Source organism: Centruroides vittatus, unplaced genomic scaffold (assembly GCF_030686945.1).
Source record: "Centruroides vittatus isolate TY-2023 unplaced genomic scaffold, ASM3068694v2 contig_596, whole genome shotgun sequence".
Classification (NCBI taxonomy): domain Eukaryota; kingdom Metazoa; phylum Arthropoda; class Arachnida; order Scorpiones; family Buthidae; genus Centruroides; species Centruroides vittatus.
The window spans coordinates 284472-302932 of NW_027122360.1; the positions used below are offsets into that span (position 1 = coordinate 284472).

The following is an 18461-nucleotide window of genomic DNA, read 5'->3' on the forward strand; positions in this document are numbered from 1 at the left end:
AGACCTAAGTAGCTAACTTAACACAAAAACCGCCGTCTTCCATTCCAGAAAATTATTTCCTCTTCGTAAACTCGATTATCCGTCGACCGCGTTTACACTTATCAATTAACAATGGAAAAAGAACCGTGTTAAGTGACGCCAGACTCGGCGTTAATCTTTAAAAGACGACTCTTTAATATTACAAAAAAGTGCGAATAAAAATAAAATCACAGACGACGGAGTTCACGAACTTCCAACTTTTCTGCTCCCGTATGTCCTCCTCCTGGAGTTGATCCGTTTGTTGCAGGTGTGGCAACATTTCGCTTTGAAGTACCACGTGTCGCACATGTGACGCAGGGACTGGCACAGAGCCACTTCCAACTTGTCTCGGCACTGACTGAAAGCTAAACGGTCGAAACGGGTTAGAAAAAGGAGGGGAATGGCGCCCCGGAAACTCTCACAAATCTCCCGCTAACCTGAATTGTGTTCGGCGCATTCCTGGTTGACGCACTGTTGCAGGTGAGAGGGTTTGTCGTCCGCCGAACATCTCGACGACGAAGCCTGCGTGCTCAGATCCACGCATTTCACGTGACGTCTCCTGAAACCTTCTCCGCAAGACGCGGAACACTAAGCACGCGGGGAGAGGGTAAAGTTCAAATTACTGTTCTGGCGTAACGCCCGCACTAGAAGGGTGGGTGCGTGACTAAGGTGTAAAATTTACCTGACTCCAGGGTCCGGCTATCCATTGCAGACAGGATTTTATTAAGCACACCCTAGTCTCCGATGGCTTCGCTTCCGGATCGCATTTGTCCTCTTCGGGGCAGTAGACTTTTCTATACTGTAACCCACGATCGCAGGACGACGAACACTGAAATATAAGTTTAACAATAGTTTCAGTCGCGGTACACACCGGATTAATACTTATCGACTTCCGCCGGCAGTTAAATACGTAGGAAGTATGTGAGACCGGGTTCGATTTCCCCATCTTCTGATTATCTGAAAGCCAATTACGGAATTCCAGTTACATTTTTAATAGAGTCGAAAATTATTATTCGACGTATCGACACAACTGTTAAATAATCAAACACCACAACCTCGTTAATTAATTTCGTTTCGAATGACGTTATTCGATTATTAATTGCTCCGACCGTACTTGGACACTACACTTTAAAACACGTACTATTCTACTACACGAAATTAATAGTTTATTTGAAAATTTAGTGTTTACAAATGTAGAATATTAACATTAACACAATACCGGGACGAATAAGCCGTATTATTTGATAGGCCGAGACACGGAAGGGGTCCAGAATCACACTTAAAACAACAAAGACGTCACACAATTCTTCGGACCGTATTTATTGCCTCGTCTGAAGTAAGAACACCAATTTCTTTTAATTAAATTAATCACTTAACGAAAGACACAGAACATTTACTGGTTACGCAAGAACTTACATATAAGCAGTAAGTGATTAACACTAATCGACAACTATTTATAACAGTGTTAAACAGAAGAAGTGTATTCAAATTTGGTTTCAAAAACAGGCGAATTTAAAATGATACACTTACAGTAATTTTTAATGTTAATTCTTAAAGGAATTTCTAGATTTAATTGAATTAAAATTAACGTAAATGTAGTTGATTCTATTCGGTTACTCCAATCACTCTTCGATTAATAAATAAACGTAAAACAGTCGATAGATTAAAGGCTTTAGTGGAAATTACATAATATTTGAAAGGAGATGGGCGAAATATTTAATTGAAGTCTTCAATGTAAAACTAATGTTCAGGCTTAATTCTTAAACGCAACGGGCATTTAAATACCCGTTACGTAAAACGTCACACTCCAATAATTGTATTTTATAAGGTAAGGGAGCCCGTTACGTCCCTCCAACTTTGGACTATTATTAGCTTACCTTAACCTTAACCTTACATTTTTGTTCCGTTCGGAACCAACAGCCGAAAAAATACAAGAAGGGCCCGAATTATTGGCAAATATCAGGGCTTTCCCTGTCCATAAACTGACGAATAAAACCGATTTTTGTCATCATTTATTGTCAGAGACTGTCCTACTGTTTTTTCAAGATAAAACTTTACATTTTATGAACCAGGCCCGGGTCCGTCGATTCTCCTCCATCCGGGCCCCTTCCTTAACAGCTATTCCGATTATTTAATCATCTTCATTACAACAAACGAATTTACTGGTAATTATAAATTACTTCGTAGGAATATTGTTTACACCAATTACTTTATTATTTTATCAGTTTTTTTCAAAGAAAGTAGTTAATTTTTTAATTAATAAACTAGTAAAGTCATTGATATAAACAATATTCTTACGAAGTAATTTACAATTACCAGTAAATTCATTTACCCAATAAATTACAATATATATACTATATTAAATATAAGGAATATTGGCAAAATTAACAAGTGATATTTGTTTAATTTTACTCGTCGTAATACGGTGGAACCCGGTTAACTCGTACCTGGATAACTCCGAGTTATTCTCTTCCTCGACTTATTCGAGTTAACCAGGTTCCATATAATACAAAAATAAACCAGAATTAAATAGATTAAATTATAACTATTAAGTAATTGTAAATAAGTCGTTTATACGACTAAATTCCTACGCTCTTCGGGAAAAATCCTCTCCCGTGCGAGATATATTTGACAAGTGATCATATCCATAATAGGCTAACCTGTATAATACAGAGTGCTGATTGTAATCTTTCTATGGGTAGAGTCGCTAATTATATTCTTTGTATGGGGAGATTAATTACTGATGTGTAAAATACATATTGATTAGGCTACAGTAAATTTATAGGCGGATTAAAATTATGTTTTTATTATTGTGACCCCGAGAACGTAACTAGTATAAATATTTCCGCTTTTAATTGAATTTTACGTGTTTAATAATATATTGAAAACGATATATTACGGCGTATGCTTCTAATAATACTCTTTCGTGTTAAGCGTATAGATAACCAGAAACTAATATTACAAGGGACTGAATTAAAAAGTATACAGACCTCGCTCCACTCTGTGAGAATCCAGTCCAGACAGGGTTCCAAGTTACAAGATTCTTCGGTGGAAGGCATTTCGAAAGGATCGCATAATTCCGACACCACCATGTGTTTGGTCACGGCGTCGAAACACAGAGCTCTTCTGTTTCGAACTCCTCCGTCACACGGTTTACTACACTGAAAAGTTAACAAGTGTCAAATTTCCTTATAAGTTCCATAATGGTGAAAAAATTCCCAGAATTAAATCGCGAGTAGTCCTAAATTTCTGTTGGAAAAATCGGATGTAATTTTATTTGTTTACCTTTTATACAACATAGCTCTGAAATGCAGTGTTTAAAACGTACCGGATTTACAATTGTTGGGCCATCTCTTATAACATGTAGAGACTTCCCTTCGCCAAATAATGATAATAATTAATACCCGGATTTATATGTTACAAAAACACATGAAATAACTACATAAAATGTTATAAAAATTCAATAATAGAAACAAAGTATTAATATAAAGGAGGCCTGCTGTATTTAGCCTAAATATATCACGATCTATCCTGATACAATGCACTCGTATTATTATGTCAATCGGTACATACTTAAATATGTATATTTGACATACGAATATCGACCAAGAAGTGCCCACTATCCTTTGGTGTTTACATTTATTTTAATAGACACAATTACGATAGAAAAATTTACACTATGGTACAAAAATGCTGAAAACTTCTGACACAATAAATAATACTAATATATTAAATATATAAACGTGTTACTAACACGTTATAATCTTGAAAAGTTCTCGCATTCTTCTACATTTTTTAGCAAAAATTTGCCGAACTAACGTTCAAGTAAATACGCAAAACATTTTTTTCTTTTTATGAAGATAATATTATTTTTCCTGTATATATACGAATGTTAGTGTGTGGGGGGACACGATTTTGTTCCCCCACTTTATAAAGCTTAATAACTCTTGCGCCTTTTGTCGAAAATTTCTGAAATTTTGCGGAAGGCTTATGTGTTAAGGGGGTTGATGCTATTAAATTTTGGTAGTTAAAGGTCGAGCAGGTGAAAAGATACACAGGGGTCACTCGTCATATCTCGAGAAGGGCGGAACTAATGAAGATTTACTCGTTATTAGTATTTATAAATTTTTTATGAAACCCATTTCTACTCTCAAAGTTAAGCTTTTTGCCACGTTACAATAATTAATAATATAATAAGTTTTTAAATAAAATCTCGTAACGGATAGCGCCACAGGCAATTTTAAAGTTTGGCCGGGAAAGGTACGCAACTCGTTGTTAGGATGTTTTTAAGTCATTATTTAATTTTAAGTTTCTAGCTAATTCGGTAGCTAAATCGACATGAACTATAACTTATTCGATGGAAAGTAGAGGAGCCCATTACAGCCCATTTGGGCCGATTTATTTCCCAAGAAATGACCTAGACTCAAGGTGACAGCTTAGTCATTTCTTGGGCCCGAATAAACCCAAATAAACGGCTGCACAATAATCGTTTTCAACTTAAAAAGTCAAACGCGTAGGAACACCTGAAGTCAAACTCTAGTCATTTAACTTTTCAAATCTGCTGTCGATACGCCAGAAAAACTAGAAATAAAGGGAAATGTGACGGATATGAAAAATTCGGAGGAATAATTACATAAAATTTGCATAATTTTCTTGAGAAATCGTCGGCACGTTGACGATATTTAAAAAAAATCAAACTCCGATACTTAACTTCCCTACGTATGGATAAAAGAAACGGTTTTGTAACGTATAAATCCGAGGTTAAATAATAGTAAGTTTAAGCCATAACCTGATAGAGGGAAAGGACCTTCCTTAAGTTATTGTTTGTTTATACGTAAATCGTTTATCTACAATTTATTTAGACAGTTTTCAGAGTACCGAGTAAAAACCTATAGACAGATAACTTTCGAGATAAGAAACAATAAATACCACGTACAGTACATTAAACTTGTAAAGTTTAACTCAAATAATTTTTTTATATCTTTTTAAAAACCGACTTTGTGTAACCTGTGTAGTAAGCTTTTAGGCGGATTGATATAGGCGCATTCAATAAAAGCAGTGGAATTCTTTATATAGACACACGTTTCTCCGGAGACCCTGGCAGATAAACAATAAATATACAATTCTATATTATTTCTGCCGGTTCGAGAAGCCATCGAATTCGTTAATAAAGTATTTACATACCCAGAATAGCTACTAAGGGCACTCGATGCATTTTACACGAAGATTTATTATTAAATGACTGTCGTTTCAAGAATCCGCAACTTTCTTATCGTCCCACGTACAATTGGGTTTCTATTTATTCGTTTATTATATTAAATAAAATAATTAGAAATCCGATAATAGTACGTGTGCGTGTGCTTAAGGGCAATTATATATACTTTTCGTTTTTAAACCCCATTTTCTATTTATAAATAGGAATATTAATTATAAAAACGGCAGATCCCTCGCTTTACCACTGATATAAATTTTTCTGCCATTGTATTAAAATGTCAGAATCTTCGGTCATTTCGGTGTAGTATATATGTGAAAACATTCTTGGATATATACTGCGTGTCTAAAAACGTAATCTCATTTATAACATTGGGTCTTTAGAGCCACGCTCGCTTTACGACGGATTTCTAACAGTGAGTTACGTGGTAAGACGAGAATGCTACTGTATATATTTATTGCCGTATCAGGTTATATAAGTGTAATATTGATGTATATATATTATATTAATTGTTTTTCGCGTTACGTTAGCGTTACGTTAATTAATTATATTAATTAACGTAACGCGACAAAGATAAGTAAAGTACTTTATTACCTTTTCCCACATGGTCACTTGCCACTCGTATTTTTGGCTATCCTGTTTAGGATTCGAACGACCTCCTTCTGGTACGGTCGGGGGTTCTCTTCTAATCTGATGAATACCTTCGTCGATTTCGTTGTCCACTTTGACGTCTTCCGCTCGATTATCCGGTACTTCGTAGAGAGGGACGACGATGACGTCTTTGGCCACCTTGTCCGACCTCCGCTCTTCGTTTTCGTTCTCTTCGTGTTTGTCCTCCCCGTGATGATGTCGATGCTTGTGGTCGGACCCACCTTTATTATTTTTATGATCGTTCGATTTGTGTACCACTCCGAAAATCTGAGTATCGTCGAAGGGCAAACAGGGATGCTCGTTGCACGTCGTCTCCTTAACAGGCTTAATCGCCTGTTGACAGGCTTCTCCTCCTTGACAAGTGATGTTTCGCCTTCTGTAACCGGTTCCGCAGGTCTTAGAACACTAAAGGAAAAGTTAATAATGAAAATTTGTATTCTGGATAGAAATTTAATCTTTTTTCTTTTTTTTTCTTTTCATAACGAAAATCTCGAACCGAGAATGATAATGTTCGATTCCCAACTCGTCACGTCTCTACAGTTAAGAGTAATCTCGAACTTCTAATCACTTAATACTCGATAACGAAAGCGGCAGACGGAAAAAATTATGAGAAAAGCTATTTTACACGTCAATTCATGTTGAAGAGTCAAATATAAGATGGGTAAAAAGTAACTAGGCATCGAGAAATCCCTATAATTTCTATATTTCTACGAAGAGGGTGATGAAAATCACTTGGCGCGCACTTTATTAAGTGGTAAAAGGTACCGATTGCAAAAGGTACCGATTATTAAAAGGTACCGATGCATACCTAAGAATTTAATGTAGGCACCGGAGCCAGCCGCTAACGATACGGCTCAAATCGCGACGAGGATATGCATCGAGTATGTTATCATTTTAGTTTCCAATGACAATTCTCGATTGTTTCCGAACAGATCGTGGCACGGCATCCCTTCAGTATTTATTTAATGGGATTTTAAGGTATAAACACGGGGGAGTACATTTTATATTGAAAATTTCTATTAAGAATTACTGACTGGCAAAGTATCTAAATTTGGTGGGTCATCCGAACTTAATAATGTCGCTTACAATTATTTTTTATTAAAATTTTGATAAAATGGATTGTAAAATCGCGTAAAAATATTTTGCGACGAGTAGTTTTGGCATGGACTTTTTTCGGTGTAAAATTACTAACTACCGTCTTACTCGACGCTTTTCCTCTTTAAGTAAACTTTGTATGGTGTTTGTATACTTTCCTTAACATTCGTTAAACGTTAACCAAATGTTAGTTTAGTATAGATTTTTATTTGATGTAAATTGTTTGCGAATAAATGAGAGATAAATGATAATTCCTGGATACATATTGACAATTCAATTACCAAGAGGTATCGACAAACCCGAAGGGATTCCCCTTATACACTATTGTCGAAACATCCAAGTTTTCCAAAATATAAAAGGATCCACTGTGGATCTTACATTTCCTTTAATTAATGACATATTTGAGGGCCGATTTCAACAAGTTTCACACACCCAGGCGGGGAAGAGCGTCACAATAAAGGAGAGATTAGGAAGTCGCTTAATTTTTTTTTTCGGTGTTTCTTCTATTCTGCAGAATTTTCATTTAGAGAATTTCGTGTTAAATAAAAATAAAATAAATGTTTACTCGATTCATTTTCAAATCGCCGACGAATGCAAATCAGATTTATGCAGGCAATTATTAAGAGATCGCATCCTAATGTAATTAATTAACCGGTTTCGAATCTATACAAATAATTTTAATGACGCTTTCAACCGCCAATATGTTATTATAGAATAGATCCAATTAATATTATTGGATTAATGAGCTAAAAATACATTATAATGTCGTCTCTTCTATAAGTTATTATATTCTATGTAAGGTGTTTGCGCATTATACACCACTTCTCTATAGAAAATAAAGAAATCGAGCGGGCTACAACAGATGTCTTTGTTATAGCCTTTATCCTAAATCAGTGCGTCAAAAAGTCAGAAGCCAACGAGTTGCGTAACTTTTCCGACAAATGTTAAAATCGTCTGTGGCGCCATCTCTTACAATATTTTATTTTAAAAACGTTTTATACTATTAATTATTTTAAAATGGCCGAAAACTAACTTTGAGGGTAGAAACGGGTTTCATAAAAAAATTATAAATGCTAATAACGAGTGAAATCTTCATTAAGTTCCATTCCACTGGAGATAAGACACGTGACCCCTGGGCCTTTAACCACCAAAATTTAATAGCACCGATCCCCTAATATGCAAATCTCCCGGCAAAATTTCAGAAATTTTCGACAAAAGGCACAAGAGTTATTAAACTTCAGAGTGGGTAAACAAAAATGGTGCCCCAACATACACTAATAGCCATACATACAGAAAGAACTCCCGACATGTTTTGGTGGATGGTCATACTTCCCTCTGTTATATCCTACATAAATAACCGCGAAAGTAAAAGTGTACGATAAAATTTCGAAAATTATTTAAAAATACTAAGCTGGAATAAGACCAGAACCACTAGTTCAGTTTAATGTTGGAAATTTCTTTCACACGGATCAAATCTCTGCGTCTATTAATGAGGAACAAGAAGAACATGTATCCAGAAACACGTGATTTTACGAGGTTACTGGCAAGAGAGTAAAGTAGAAGCTAGCTCCGCGAGATGGCAATTAATATACGGGATTCTGTATAAATGTGTCAGTAGCTTTCCTGTTATTTAAATTAATTCTTTGTGCTCTTAATTACGATGGCGGATACAAAGACGAACGACCCCTAAAGAAATATTCCGGATCTGGGTAACCTCTACATAAAATCTGGCCATCCAATTCGTTTAGGTGGGAGGCTCTTATCTAACTGTGTCACCACCCGCCTCCGACGTTACTGACGGAAAACTGTTGGTAATCCGTCAAGATAAAGCCCTAATTTACCGTTTAATATTTTTCTAAGTAACTTTCCTCCATTTTTTAAAGGTCGAAAAACGTGGGCCTACCTCCTTCGTGACGTAGATACCTCCCTCCGTCACGATTCTAGATTTATATGGAGATACGTCGGAAAGTTATTGCCATTTAGTCAGTCTAGTAACGGTAGTTGGCCTTTTGTATATACGCTCCACCCATCGTTTTCGCGTATTCTTGCCGAAAGGTGATAAAAAATAAATTGTTTCTTCGTTTTTTATTTGGTCGCACTCAGAATTGCACCCGTTACTCACGTCTCGGGGTCTTATAAGGGTGGGAGCACTCGTCTTACCACAGTTTCGAGGACCCACGCACGGACGGGATACAGACAATCGGTTTTTTACTTGATCGTACTTCTTTAATTAACTGTTTGTATGCAATGTTTATTTTATTTTATTTATTTAAATTAAATTAATTGCAATGGCAAGGCAGGTAGAGCCGACGGATACGGCCCCGAAACATTTACAAATAATTATGGATAAAACAAAATAAGAATAACAATACAAGTGAAAAGACACGAATAAAACTACACCCGCAAAAATGTACAAGTATGTAAAATTGGTTATTTTCTTTCTTCTTCTAACATTTAAAACTCTACTAGCATTAAGAAGTGTTAAACGGTCAGAAATAGCCTATTTTTTTATTACTTAAATTCGGCGGCGCCCGCAGACTATAAAAAAAGGGGCATCCTACATTACGCAAGAAGCTTCCAACTGTGATTCAACTTGAGATCGGCGCTCCCACGAGATGGCACCGGTTGCGACCGGAGATAACGTGTTCCTTGTATTCCAGGCCAAGTTTTGGTCGACACAGGGCTAAGTTGCAGGAGACAACGGACAAATACCGTTCGTTAGTTTCCTTTATATTTTCAGAAGAGGCTGGAAGTGACGAATTTTCTGTTGTTTGTCGACAATGGATTTGGGGGACCCCTTGGAGATTAGGAAAAGGGCAACCCAGACAAAGGGAGCGCGTGCCCGCCGTTAAATTAGAATCTTTATATTTCGCCCAGGACAATCTTAATTTTTCTTCTAATTCTGTACGGAACGTCTACAGGAAATAACGATCCATATATTTGATTACCGACTAATGGCGTTATCCGTAATTCAGAATAACTATTCATTGGTTTTCCAATTCTTGACAAATCTTTTACTCCCGTTCTTCTGTTAATTTTGTTATCAGTTTTGTAACATATACAGCTTGTATCTACGATAATTTAGGCCTAAATATAATTCACAGAATATTTTACTTCGTAAAGAAACGATATACTGTAAAATGTAAGAGACTTGAATTTTCGTCCAGCAAAAAGTTTGCCATTTCATTTAAATACCTATCTTTTTTGTTTTTTAATCGGTAAAAGTAAGATTTTCTACAAAGACAAGTTCGATACAAAACCAAAGAAAGTGCCATTAAAAGTCGGGAGGGCGAGCGTAGTAGTTTTGACACACGAAACTTCCCAGTCAGAGGCAACGGTGACTGCGATTGGCAACACTGTTAACCAGCGAAAACGTAATTCGGCGACTCATAAAATGGCGGCGCCTCTCCAGCAGTGGACGAAGGAAGGCAGCATACTCGACCGATTTAGATAAAAACCCATCCATTGACACTTCTAAGGTACAGTACAGTACGACAAAGAAATTCACTACCGACACATTTGCCAGTCGCAGTTACCGTCGCCTCCGCCAGTTTCGTGGCATTTTTCGGGTTTTCCACCGAACGAGCCTGGCATAAATGTACTCAAATTATCTACAGATCTAATTTTATGACCCGAAAACGATTCGTCTGATATTTCATTTGGTATCTACGGATCTAAATCATTGAATACCATCGAATTGAAATTTAACTCCACCATTTTTTATAGTATTTGTCGAAATGCCATTATAATTTGAACTCGGCTCGTATAATAGTTATTGAAAGAATAAAGAAAGTAATCCGTCAAACAGTAGAACGAAATAGCAACAAACCAAGTTCCTTCGCCGCTTCTATCTCCGAAGCAATTGGAAGATTGAATTTAGGCTACATAAAGCCGGATTGGAACAAGGACCTAAGAAACACCTTGTTAAGTGCATTATCTCAGTGCGTAACTCGATCAAAATTCGATTCATAAATATTTACTTGATTAATTTTCGATTCTTGCATATTTACTCTCGATGAAACCAACTAGATGCCAGGTATTTTACTGTAAAATACATTATTTATGGATTTTCTTTAATTCATTCGCTAAACAATGGATAATTAACTAATTATTCTCGTCTTATAAACACCAACGTCATCTCGGGATTCCGTTTTCGCTTCTCTTTGCGAAATTTAATTTAACAAATTACTAATAAACACCAGAGGTTATCTGATACGTCGATAGTATCAATTTAACCGGTTGGTTGTTTATCAATATCTCCAGAAATTATAAATTAACCCCCAAAGTATAGCCTCATAAACAAAGCTAGGTCCGTTAGATTATCATTAGAGACGTTGAAAAAAATTGTTAATTTACAATATATATGTACAGTACATATCTTATAAGAGCCTAGGAGAATTCTGGTGTGTTGTGGTGTCGGTGATGAGACGAATGCTGCACGTTTCTATCTTCTAAGCGGACATAAAGAAGCGTAAATTGAAAGGGATTAATTAACGCATCTCTACCTAATCGAGGGTAGGGCTATAAATAGGTGTATAATTGGCAAATTGAAGCTCGATTTATTCGTAACGGGATACGACTTACAGCCTCGCACCCCTAGAAAGTAGCTTAGTACCTCGCTTTATTGAATACACAGTATCATTATTTGGTGAAGGGGGTGCCTTTCATACGTTGTGGCTTAGGGAAGTAAAAATCCCGCAATAATGAATAATCTGAAATGTTATTCGACAATCCAATTTGGTTTTCCCTAAAGTTGCCTACAGTTTAATACCGTTTCGATTTACAAATTTATCCACTGATGGTTAGGGTTTATTACGCATTTTTACAACGAATTAACCTAAAAATTTTTATAGTCTTTACTGCGTAATTCGATTTACTTAATATACTGAATAACCATTGCTTGTCGTTTTACTTTTCGTCTTTCTTTCTAACATCGAACACCGAATTCCGTCATTTATATAAATGAACAAGATCGGTGGTCTCCAGAATTTCTACAATTATTTTCAAATTTAGCCAGTGGAAATCGTTGGCATTCCCAGTATAGTCGGCCCTTTAAAACTTTGTTTCCCATAAAAAAATTATACGGTATATGAATTCATTAATGTGCCAAACGTTTTAGCTAGACCAATCGTCTAATTTAGGTTTACATAATAGTGAATAGAATATCTGGAACAATGTGGTGTCGTCGCGTTATTAACTCGTTTTGTAAGGGATGGGTTTTGTAACCTTGCAAATTACTTTTGTAAGGAAGTATACGCGTCTAAATTAACCGAACGACTAAAAATACCACGTAAAAAAGAAGACGAGTTAAGAAAGAAAGAAAAAACTAATCTTTCACAGTTTCGTCGGATCGAATTTACTTAAAAAATATAAGTACGGACATACGTACCTCGGACCAATTCCCAATGACCCATACACCGCAAGTAATATTTCCACACTTCCTTCTGGAAATCGGCTTCTCCTTTTCGTTACAGAAACCATTGGGGATGTTACAGTAGACGTGTCTGCTTTGGTAATTACAAGGATCCCCGTGGCAAACCTGAAACCACAATACATTTCCACTTTACGTTAAAGAAACAGAGAGGCGTAATTACTGGTGTTAGAGGATATTTGGATACTGACGTCGGTCCATTGGCCGGTTTCCCAGTGAGCGTGCATGAGACAGGGATGCTTGTGACGACAGGGTTCGGAATCGGAAGGGCGATCTTCGGCATCGCAGTCTTCGTCCAGAAGAGCGATTTGCTCGTCGGGTCCTAGAGAACGAACGCATATGACCGTTCTTTTGCGAATTCCGTTACTTCCGCAACTGACGGAACAATGCTGCCACGGTCCCGCCCACCATCTAGTTCCAAATTAATTAATGTCGGTGATAAACACGGGACCAAAGAATGCTCCCATTGATTTTATATACCGTATTGATTCACTAACCTGGCGGGGCATTGGTGCCTGTTGCATATCCTGCTGATATCGGCGGGCTTTTCCAGATCGCTGCAGTATATATCTTCCACTAAACCGGCTTCTTTTTCCAAACATCTCGCGCGTGATATCTGTATACCTGTAAAATAATTTAAATAACACGAAAACCCAACGTAAGTTTAGCTAAATATTTAGTTTTTCTTCGAGAGTATCGACAAATATAAAAGAAATAACAAGACTAGAAACCTCTTCCCAAATCTTCTTCGCCGAATTATTCGTCTCTACATATCCAGCGCAGAAAATACGCGTAGGCTCTACCTATCGCACGAGGGCATAGCTCGGGCATTTTATGTATTAGGGCTTAGAGTCTAAATTCGGTTTAGGTTTATTCGTAAACGGCAACGTGACACGTGTCGATCTGACGAGAGGGTATGTCTTCCGGCAGGTCTTTTGTGAGAAACTCACCCCTATTTAGGTGTTACTAACGTGAAGAAAACCCGGAAAACTCCACGTGATAGCCCGCTCCACGCGACCGACCGCCAGTGTTCGGTAGTTTTATCCACTCGGCCACAGGTGGGCGTCTAAATTCGGATATACCAGATAAACATTTTAGCAATAAGTTTCCATTGATATATAAATAATTAATTATATCGTCAATTAAAGAAACTAACATATGAATATTGTAATATAAGTACGGTCTAACCTCGACGTAGCGTCTTCTTAAAAGTCTTCGATATACCGCCACCCGCGTGAAAGCTTGCAAGCAAAATCTGAGTTAATAAATATACGATTTTGCATTGCGAGTCGTATTATAATCAATAAATCGGGTTTCAAACCTCTTTATTACTTGTAATTCTTATTGTTTGAGGTTGGGTTTAATGTCACATTCGATTTAGTACCAATTTGCCAGTCGAACGAATAATGGCGCTAAATCGAAAACTTACCACAGTTAAATATAAAATATTAATCGTGAAAGAATTTATAGTGAATAGTTTATTATAGGGTTCACAGAGGGGTGGCACTAGTTTTAGTACACCCAGAATGTGGAGAAATAAACGGAGGACTGGAAGGTACAAAATTAGTCGTAATTTTAGAATAGCATCATTATATTCTATAAATAATTATCATTAATTAGCCTTATTAGTTAATTAAAATACTAGTAAATAGTGTTAAAAAATCGAATTAAGTCTCTTGGAATAAATTAAGCGCGATAATTATTTTCTTATTGACTTTAAACAGTGAATTTGGTATATTAAAATGTAAAAAACAAATTATTTTTGATCTATTAACTTTATAATTATATCGCGGATCGGCCTTCATTAATCCATCAAAACGTTATTAGCAGGGGAGCGACAGTTTGGAAATTCAGTTATTAAATCGGATACTCTCGACAAACGGGTAGCAAAAAAGATCCCCGAAATAGGAAACTTTCGACGTCAACCGTCGACCAAACCAGGCGGCAGGTATACTTGTAATAAAGCAAACTTCGTGCATTAAAATGCGCTTTAATTAGACAGAAATTAATAGTAATCTCGCGCCACCACACTTACCCCCTTCCGAGATTTTCTTTATTCCTTTCTTCAAACACCAGTTTTATAATATAACGATATTTTGGCATTATTTTTTATTTTTAAAAATTGTTTTATTGAACTATTCTCTCACGTGGAAAATGTAATCCCGATAGTTCTTATTTAACACGTATGAGGAGTTATTTAGTCCAAGTGGGTGGATAATTGGAGTTTCGCTTGTTTTTTAAACCTGGGTATTAAGAAGGTAGACGAAGGTAGCGTAATAGATAAAATCTGTTTAAGGAATATGATTTTAATCTATTGGTTGAGCTGAATCGTACAAGTTTACATCCTGTGAGAGAAAATTCGGCGAGGGCCTATGGAATCGTTTCTCTCTCTTAACTCCTTTCTGCCTTTATCACGCACGTAGCATTCAAAATATTTTGTTGTAACCGAGGACTTTCATCGATTAGTTGTGTCGTAAAATCGGTAATTAGTATCGAGTATTATTTTCGGGAATACGAAAGAATAGAACGGAAGCAAACCGAATTACTCTACTGTATCGTCTTGAAATCCGTCATATTACACGACGATTTCAACAATCTAAACGCTACCGGTTGGTAAACAATCCAAGAGAGTTGACAAAATCGCTATTCCGAATTAAGAACCCATTATTTGTTATATGGTTATAAATTTTATGCAATGGTGTATTAAAAAATAGAGGAAATATAAATAACAAACCCTTTAGGTTAACCCTTTTGTGTCTATTCTTATGTATTAGCTTGTGGTGAGTTACATTATTCCTCCTAAACACCTTCGTAGTATCTATAAAGGCACAACATTTTGTAAAGAGGACAAAGTTATTTTGAAAACGAGGATATTACGGAGGTGTTTAAATTGAAGGAGTCTGCCTTTTGGATAGCATATTGTAACCCTAAGACCTCATTAAATAACAACCGTCACATTATGTTATTATTTTAAATTATCAATATATTTTATAAATTAGCCGCAGATGTGCCTGTACTCGGTTATTTAACCTACCACTGTTACGTTTATCGAGAAGTGTGAAGGAGATGACATCGAAAGGAATTGGACGGAGTGTCCAGGTATGGTAGGTGACATTTTCTGCAGGATCCTAGGCAGTAAGTATGAAAAATTTAGTGCAGAAAGAGTTCAGAAGTGTTTCGAGAACAGACAGACAAAAATTCTATTTTAAGGGTAATTATTATTGTTGTTATTATAATTGATGGGTGGCGATAAGTCTAAAACTTAACCAACAACGTCTGAACAAGACAAAGAATAGACGTCCCAAACGTGTAGACACTTCCTCTCTGTATGGAAGAAAACCAAGCAAATAAGTGACCAAACGTCCAGTTAAAATTGTTTAGATGTAACATCTGGGTAACACGCGCGCATCTGATAACCACGTTCCAATAATTATTTCGGACGAAACGGCAGCTATAAATTGAACAATTTAAAACAATACTTTTCTATTATCGATACAATCAATAACAAGTAAATTATTTTACAGGAGTATTATCGAAATCATCCTTGTACAATATTCTAGTGTAGAGAGACTATCCCCCTTTTGCACTAAAACAATGTAAATACAGCAGGGAGGGGATAACACCTGCCATATTAGAATAGTGTGGAAGAACTCTTCTCGCCTTTACACTAGAATTCTATTGCAGAGAGGAGAAGAGGCGTTTAGTTTTAGGAGGGTCATACGAAATTTCATCTTTAATCACTGGGAGTATTTTAAATCGAACGAACGTTAATTGACGACGAGGGAGGAAATGATAATGTTTTATCGTCGAATTATCTCATTATTTCGGAAACGATTTAATTATTATTTAACAGTAATCGCCGATGGCGTCACGAGATGGTATTTTCGATACGAAATTTGATGAAACACTCAGATTAGATCGATGGAAATATCTAAATAATTACCTTCGTCTTTCTACTTTGACGGCCAACCCAGGGACAATTGATCATGTAATTGATGTGGGTGTAAAGTCAAATCGGCCCATCTAACCCACCTCAGATATCCAATACTACGCTCTACTGGAATAATAAAACGCGTGGCCATCCAAGATATATGCGATTAAAATATCCTCGAAAGTAAATTCACGCCTTTGGGTTTGTAACTTTAAACGCGTTACTGAAACAATCGTCAGCGTGTTTAAACACATAATTTAGGTGTCGCCGAATCAATTAATTGTAACAATTATTCTCTGCGTCGCTGTGGGAGGTATTTTGTATTAAGCTTTTAACAAAGGAAGAAAGGCGGGTTCTATCAAGTTTCGACCAGAAGGCTCAACAATTCTTTGTTTTACATTTATCTAATTTTACTATTTACCTTTATCCAACTTTACCTTCTGAAATTATATACCGAACACAGTAATAGGAAACAGGTAAGCAATTTCCACTAACGAGTCCCTAGTTTATTGTCGTATAAGACTTTACCAGCATCTCTCCAATAAATTTACTAACAAACGTATAAATAATAGGCATTTGTTTGTTTAGACGTTTTCTTCCTTCCTTTTGATAAGCGAGTTGTTTTTCTAGTAACGAATTATAATCGAATATCAAATTTATATTCCGTTTGGCAAAATACTACGGAAAAACAATACATTTCTTCTTTCTGGCCAGATCATCGGGGAACCACAAATGTTATTATGTAACGAATGCAATACACTTATTTAAGAGATAATTCTTCGTGAGTTTAATAAATAAATTAACCCGTTTAAAAGTTGGAATTTTACGTTAATCGTCACTCTTACGACAGTTTAATGTCGCCTCTATTTTTATAACGATGTATAAAATGCCGTCAAATTGACGTAATAATGTACAGTACGCTGCCCCGTTTATCGGTTGATCTACCAGCCTGGGTCATTTCGTTACGGATATTTTTTCCATTTAGTAACATTACCACACGTCTTTATTACAGGATGACAGTAACCGTAGTAAATACCAACGTTAGCCTATTTAATGTGCGACAAACGTATCTTTGTATAGTACCCACTCCATAATTACTATACAGTTTGCACGCGGAATGATAAAAAATCACGCTCGTCGGCACTACCGACACAATGCGGTGGCATGCCCTTTCATTACCGTGCGCGTAATATAAAACCCCATAGTAGCTATTCACCTTATATAACACAATCCGAGAATGTTTATAGTATATTACACAAAACCGAAAGACTTTTTAATACACATGTACTAACACGTGTTTGTTTTATATTATAAATACCGTACGGGCAATTTACGTAGTATTTTTCAAGTTATTTACGCGGTATCGAGTACATTACTCGTCCAAATACGTTATTTATTCGTTTCCTAATATTGTGTAAGGAAGGCGAACGAACCGAGATAATGAACGTGGGTTCGGCTGGATTAATTCCCAAACACGAGATAAAACGACTATAAATTAATTGTAATAACTAGTATAAAGAAACAAACGTGGCGTCCACAGAAAAGTGACGGGCAAGACTTTTCCAGGCGACAAAGTTCACAAAGTTTATTATCTGCAAACAAAAACGAGTAAATAAACTAAATATATCAAACGTTTTTACCAGGCAAGCTCTTCCTTTCCCGTTTTAAGCTAAAATTTTATTTAAAATTAAGAAATTACTCCAGAAAAATGTATTAAAAACCAGCAATTTTCTGGAGATTAAGGAAAGACGGTTAGACAGGCGACAATGGAAATTTATAGGTCTACAATTTCTTCAAATTGCAGCCCAATTAACGCTAAAACGAAGTACGAAATTGTAGAGAAAGCCATTGAGATGGCGACAGTCAGAGGTTAAAGAGAAATTAAGGAAGACCAAAGTGCATTTTCCTGGATTTCTTTTATTTTTAAATAAATAAAACTTCCGCTTGAAACTGGAATTTTGCGAGACTACCCAAAACGGAACTCGCTCGGTAAAAAACGAATAAAATTGTATTTAACGTCGCGTAATTTTCGCTATTTACAACACGCGGGTATTTGGAAGACCGTCGAGAGACGGGCGAAGACAGAAATTCATAATTTCTAATTTAGAAGCGTAGAAAGGAGC

The 18461-nt window shown here is 36.3% G+C and overlaps 1 protein-coding gene across 1 annotated transcript in view; it reads right to left on the reverse strand.

The window, feature by feature from the left end:
• Positions 1–150: 150 nt before the first annotated feature.
• Positions 151–18461, reverse strand: part of LOC136979210 (A disintegrin and metalloproteinase with thrombospondin motifs 7-like) — a 79094-nt gene continuing 60783 nt past the window's right edge. The window contains exons 18-25 of the mRNA XM_067275152.1: positions 12905–13031; positions 12599–12818; positions 12366–12515; positions 5825–6286; positions 3009–3179; positions 701–847; positions 456–606; positions 151–383 (exon numbers count right to left, since the gene is read on the reverse strand). Coding sequence (XP_067131253.1) covers positions 223–383; positions 456–606; positions 701–847; positions 3009–3179; positions 5825–6286; positions 12366–12515; positions 12599–12818; positions 12905–13031 — 1589 coding nt within the window. The 3' untranslated portion in view covers positions 151–222. The remainder of the gene's footprint in view (positions 384–455; positions 607–700; positions 848–3008; positions 3180–5824; positions 6287–12365; positions 12516–12598; positions 12819–12904; positions 13032–18461) is intronic.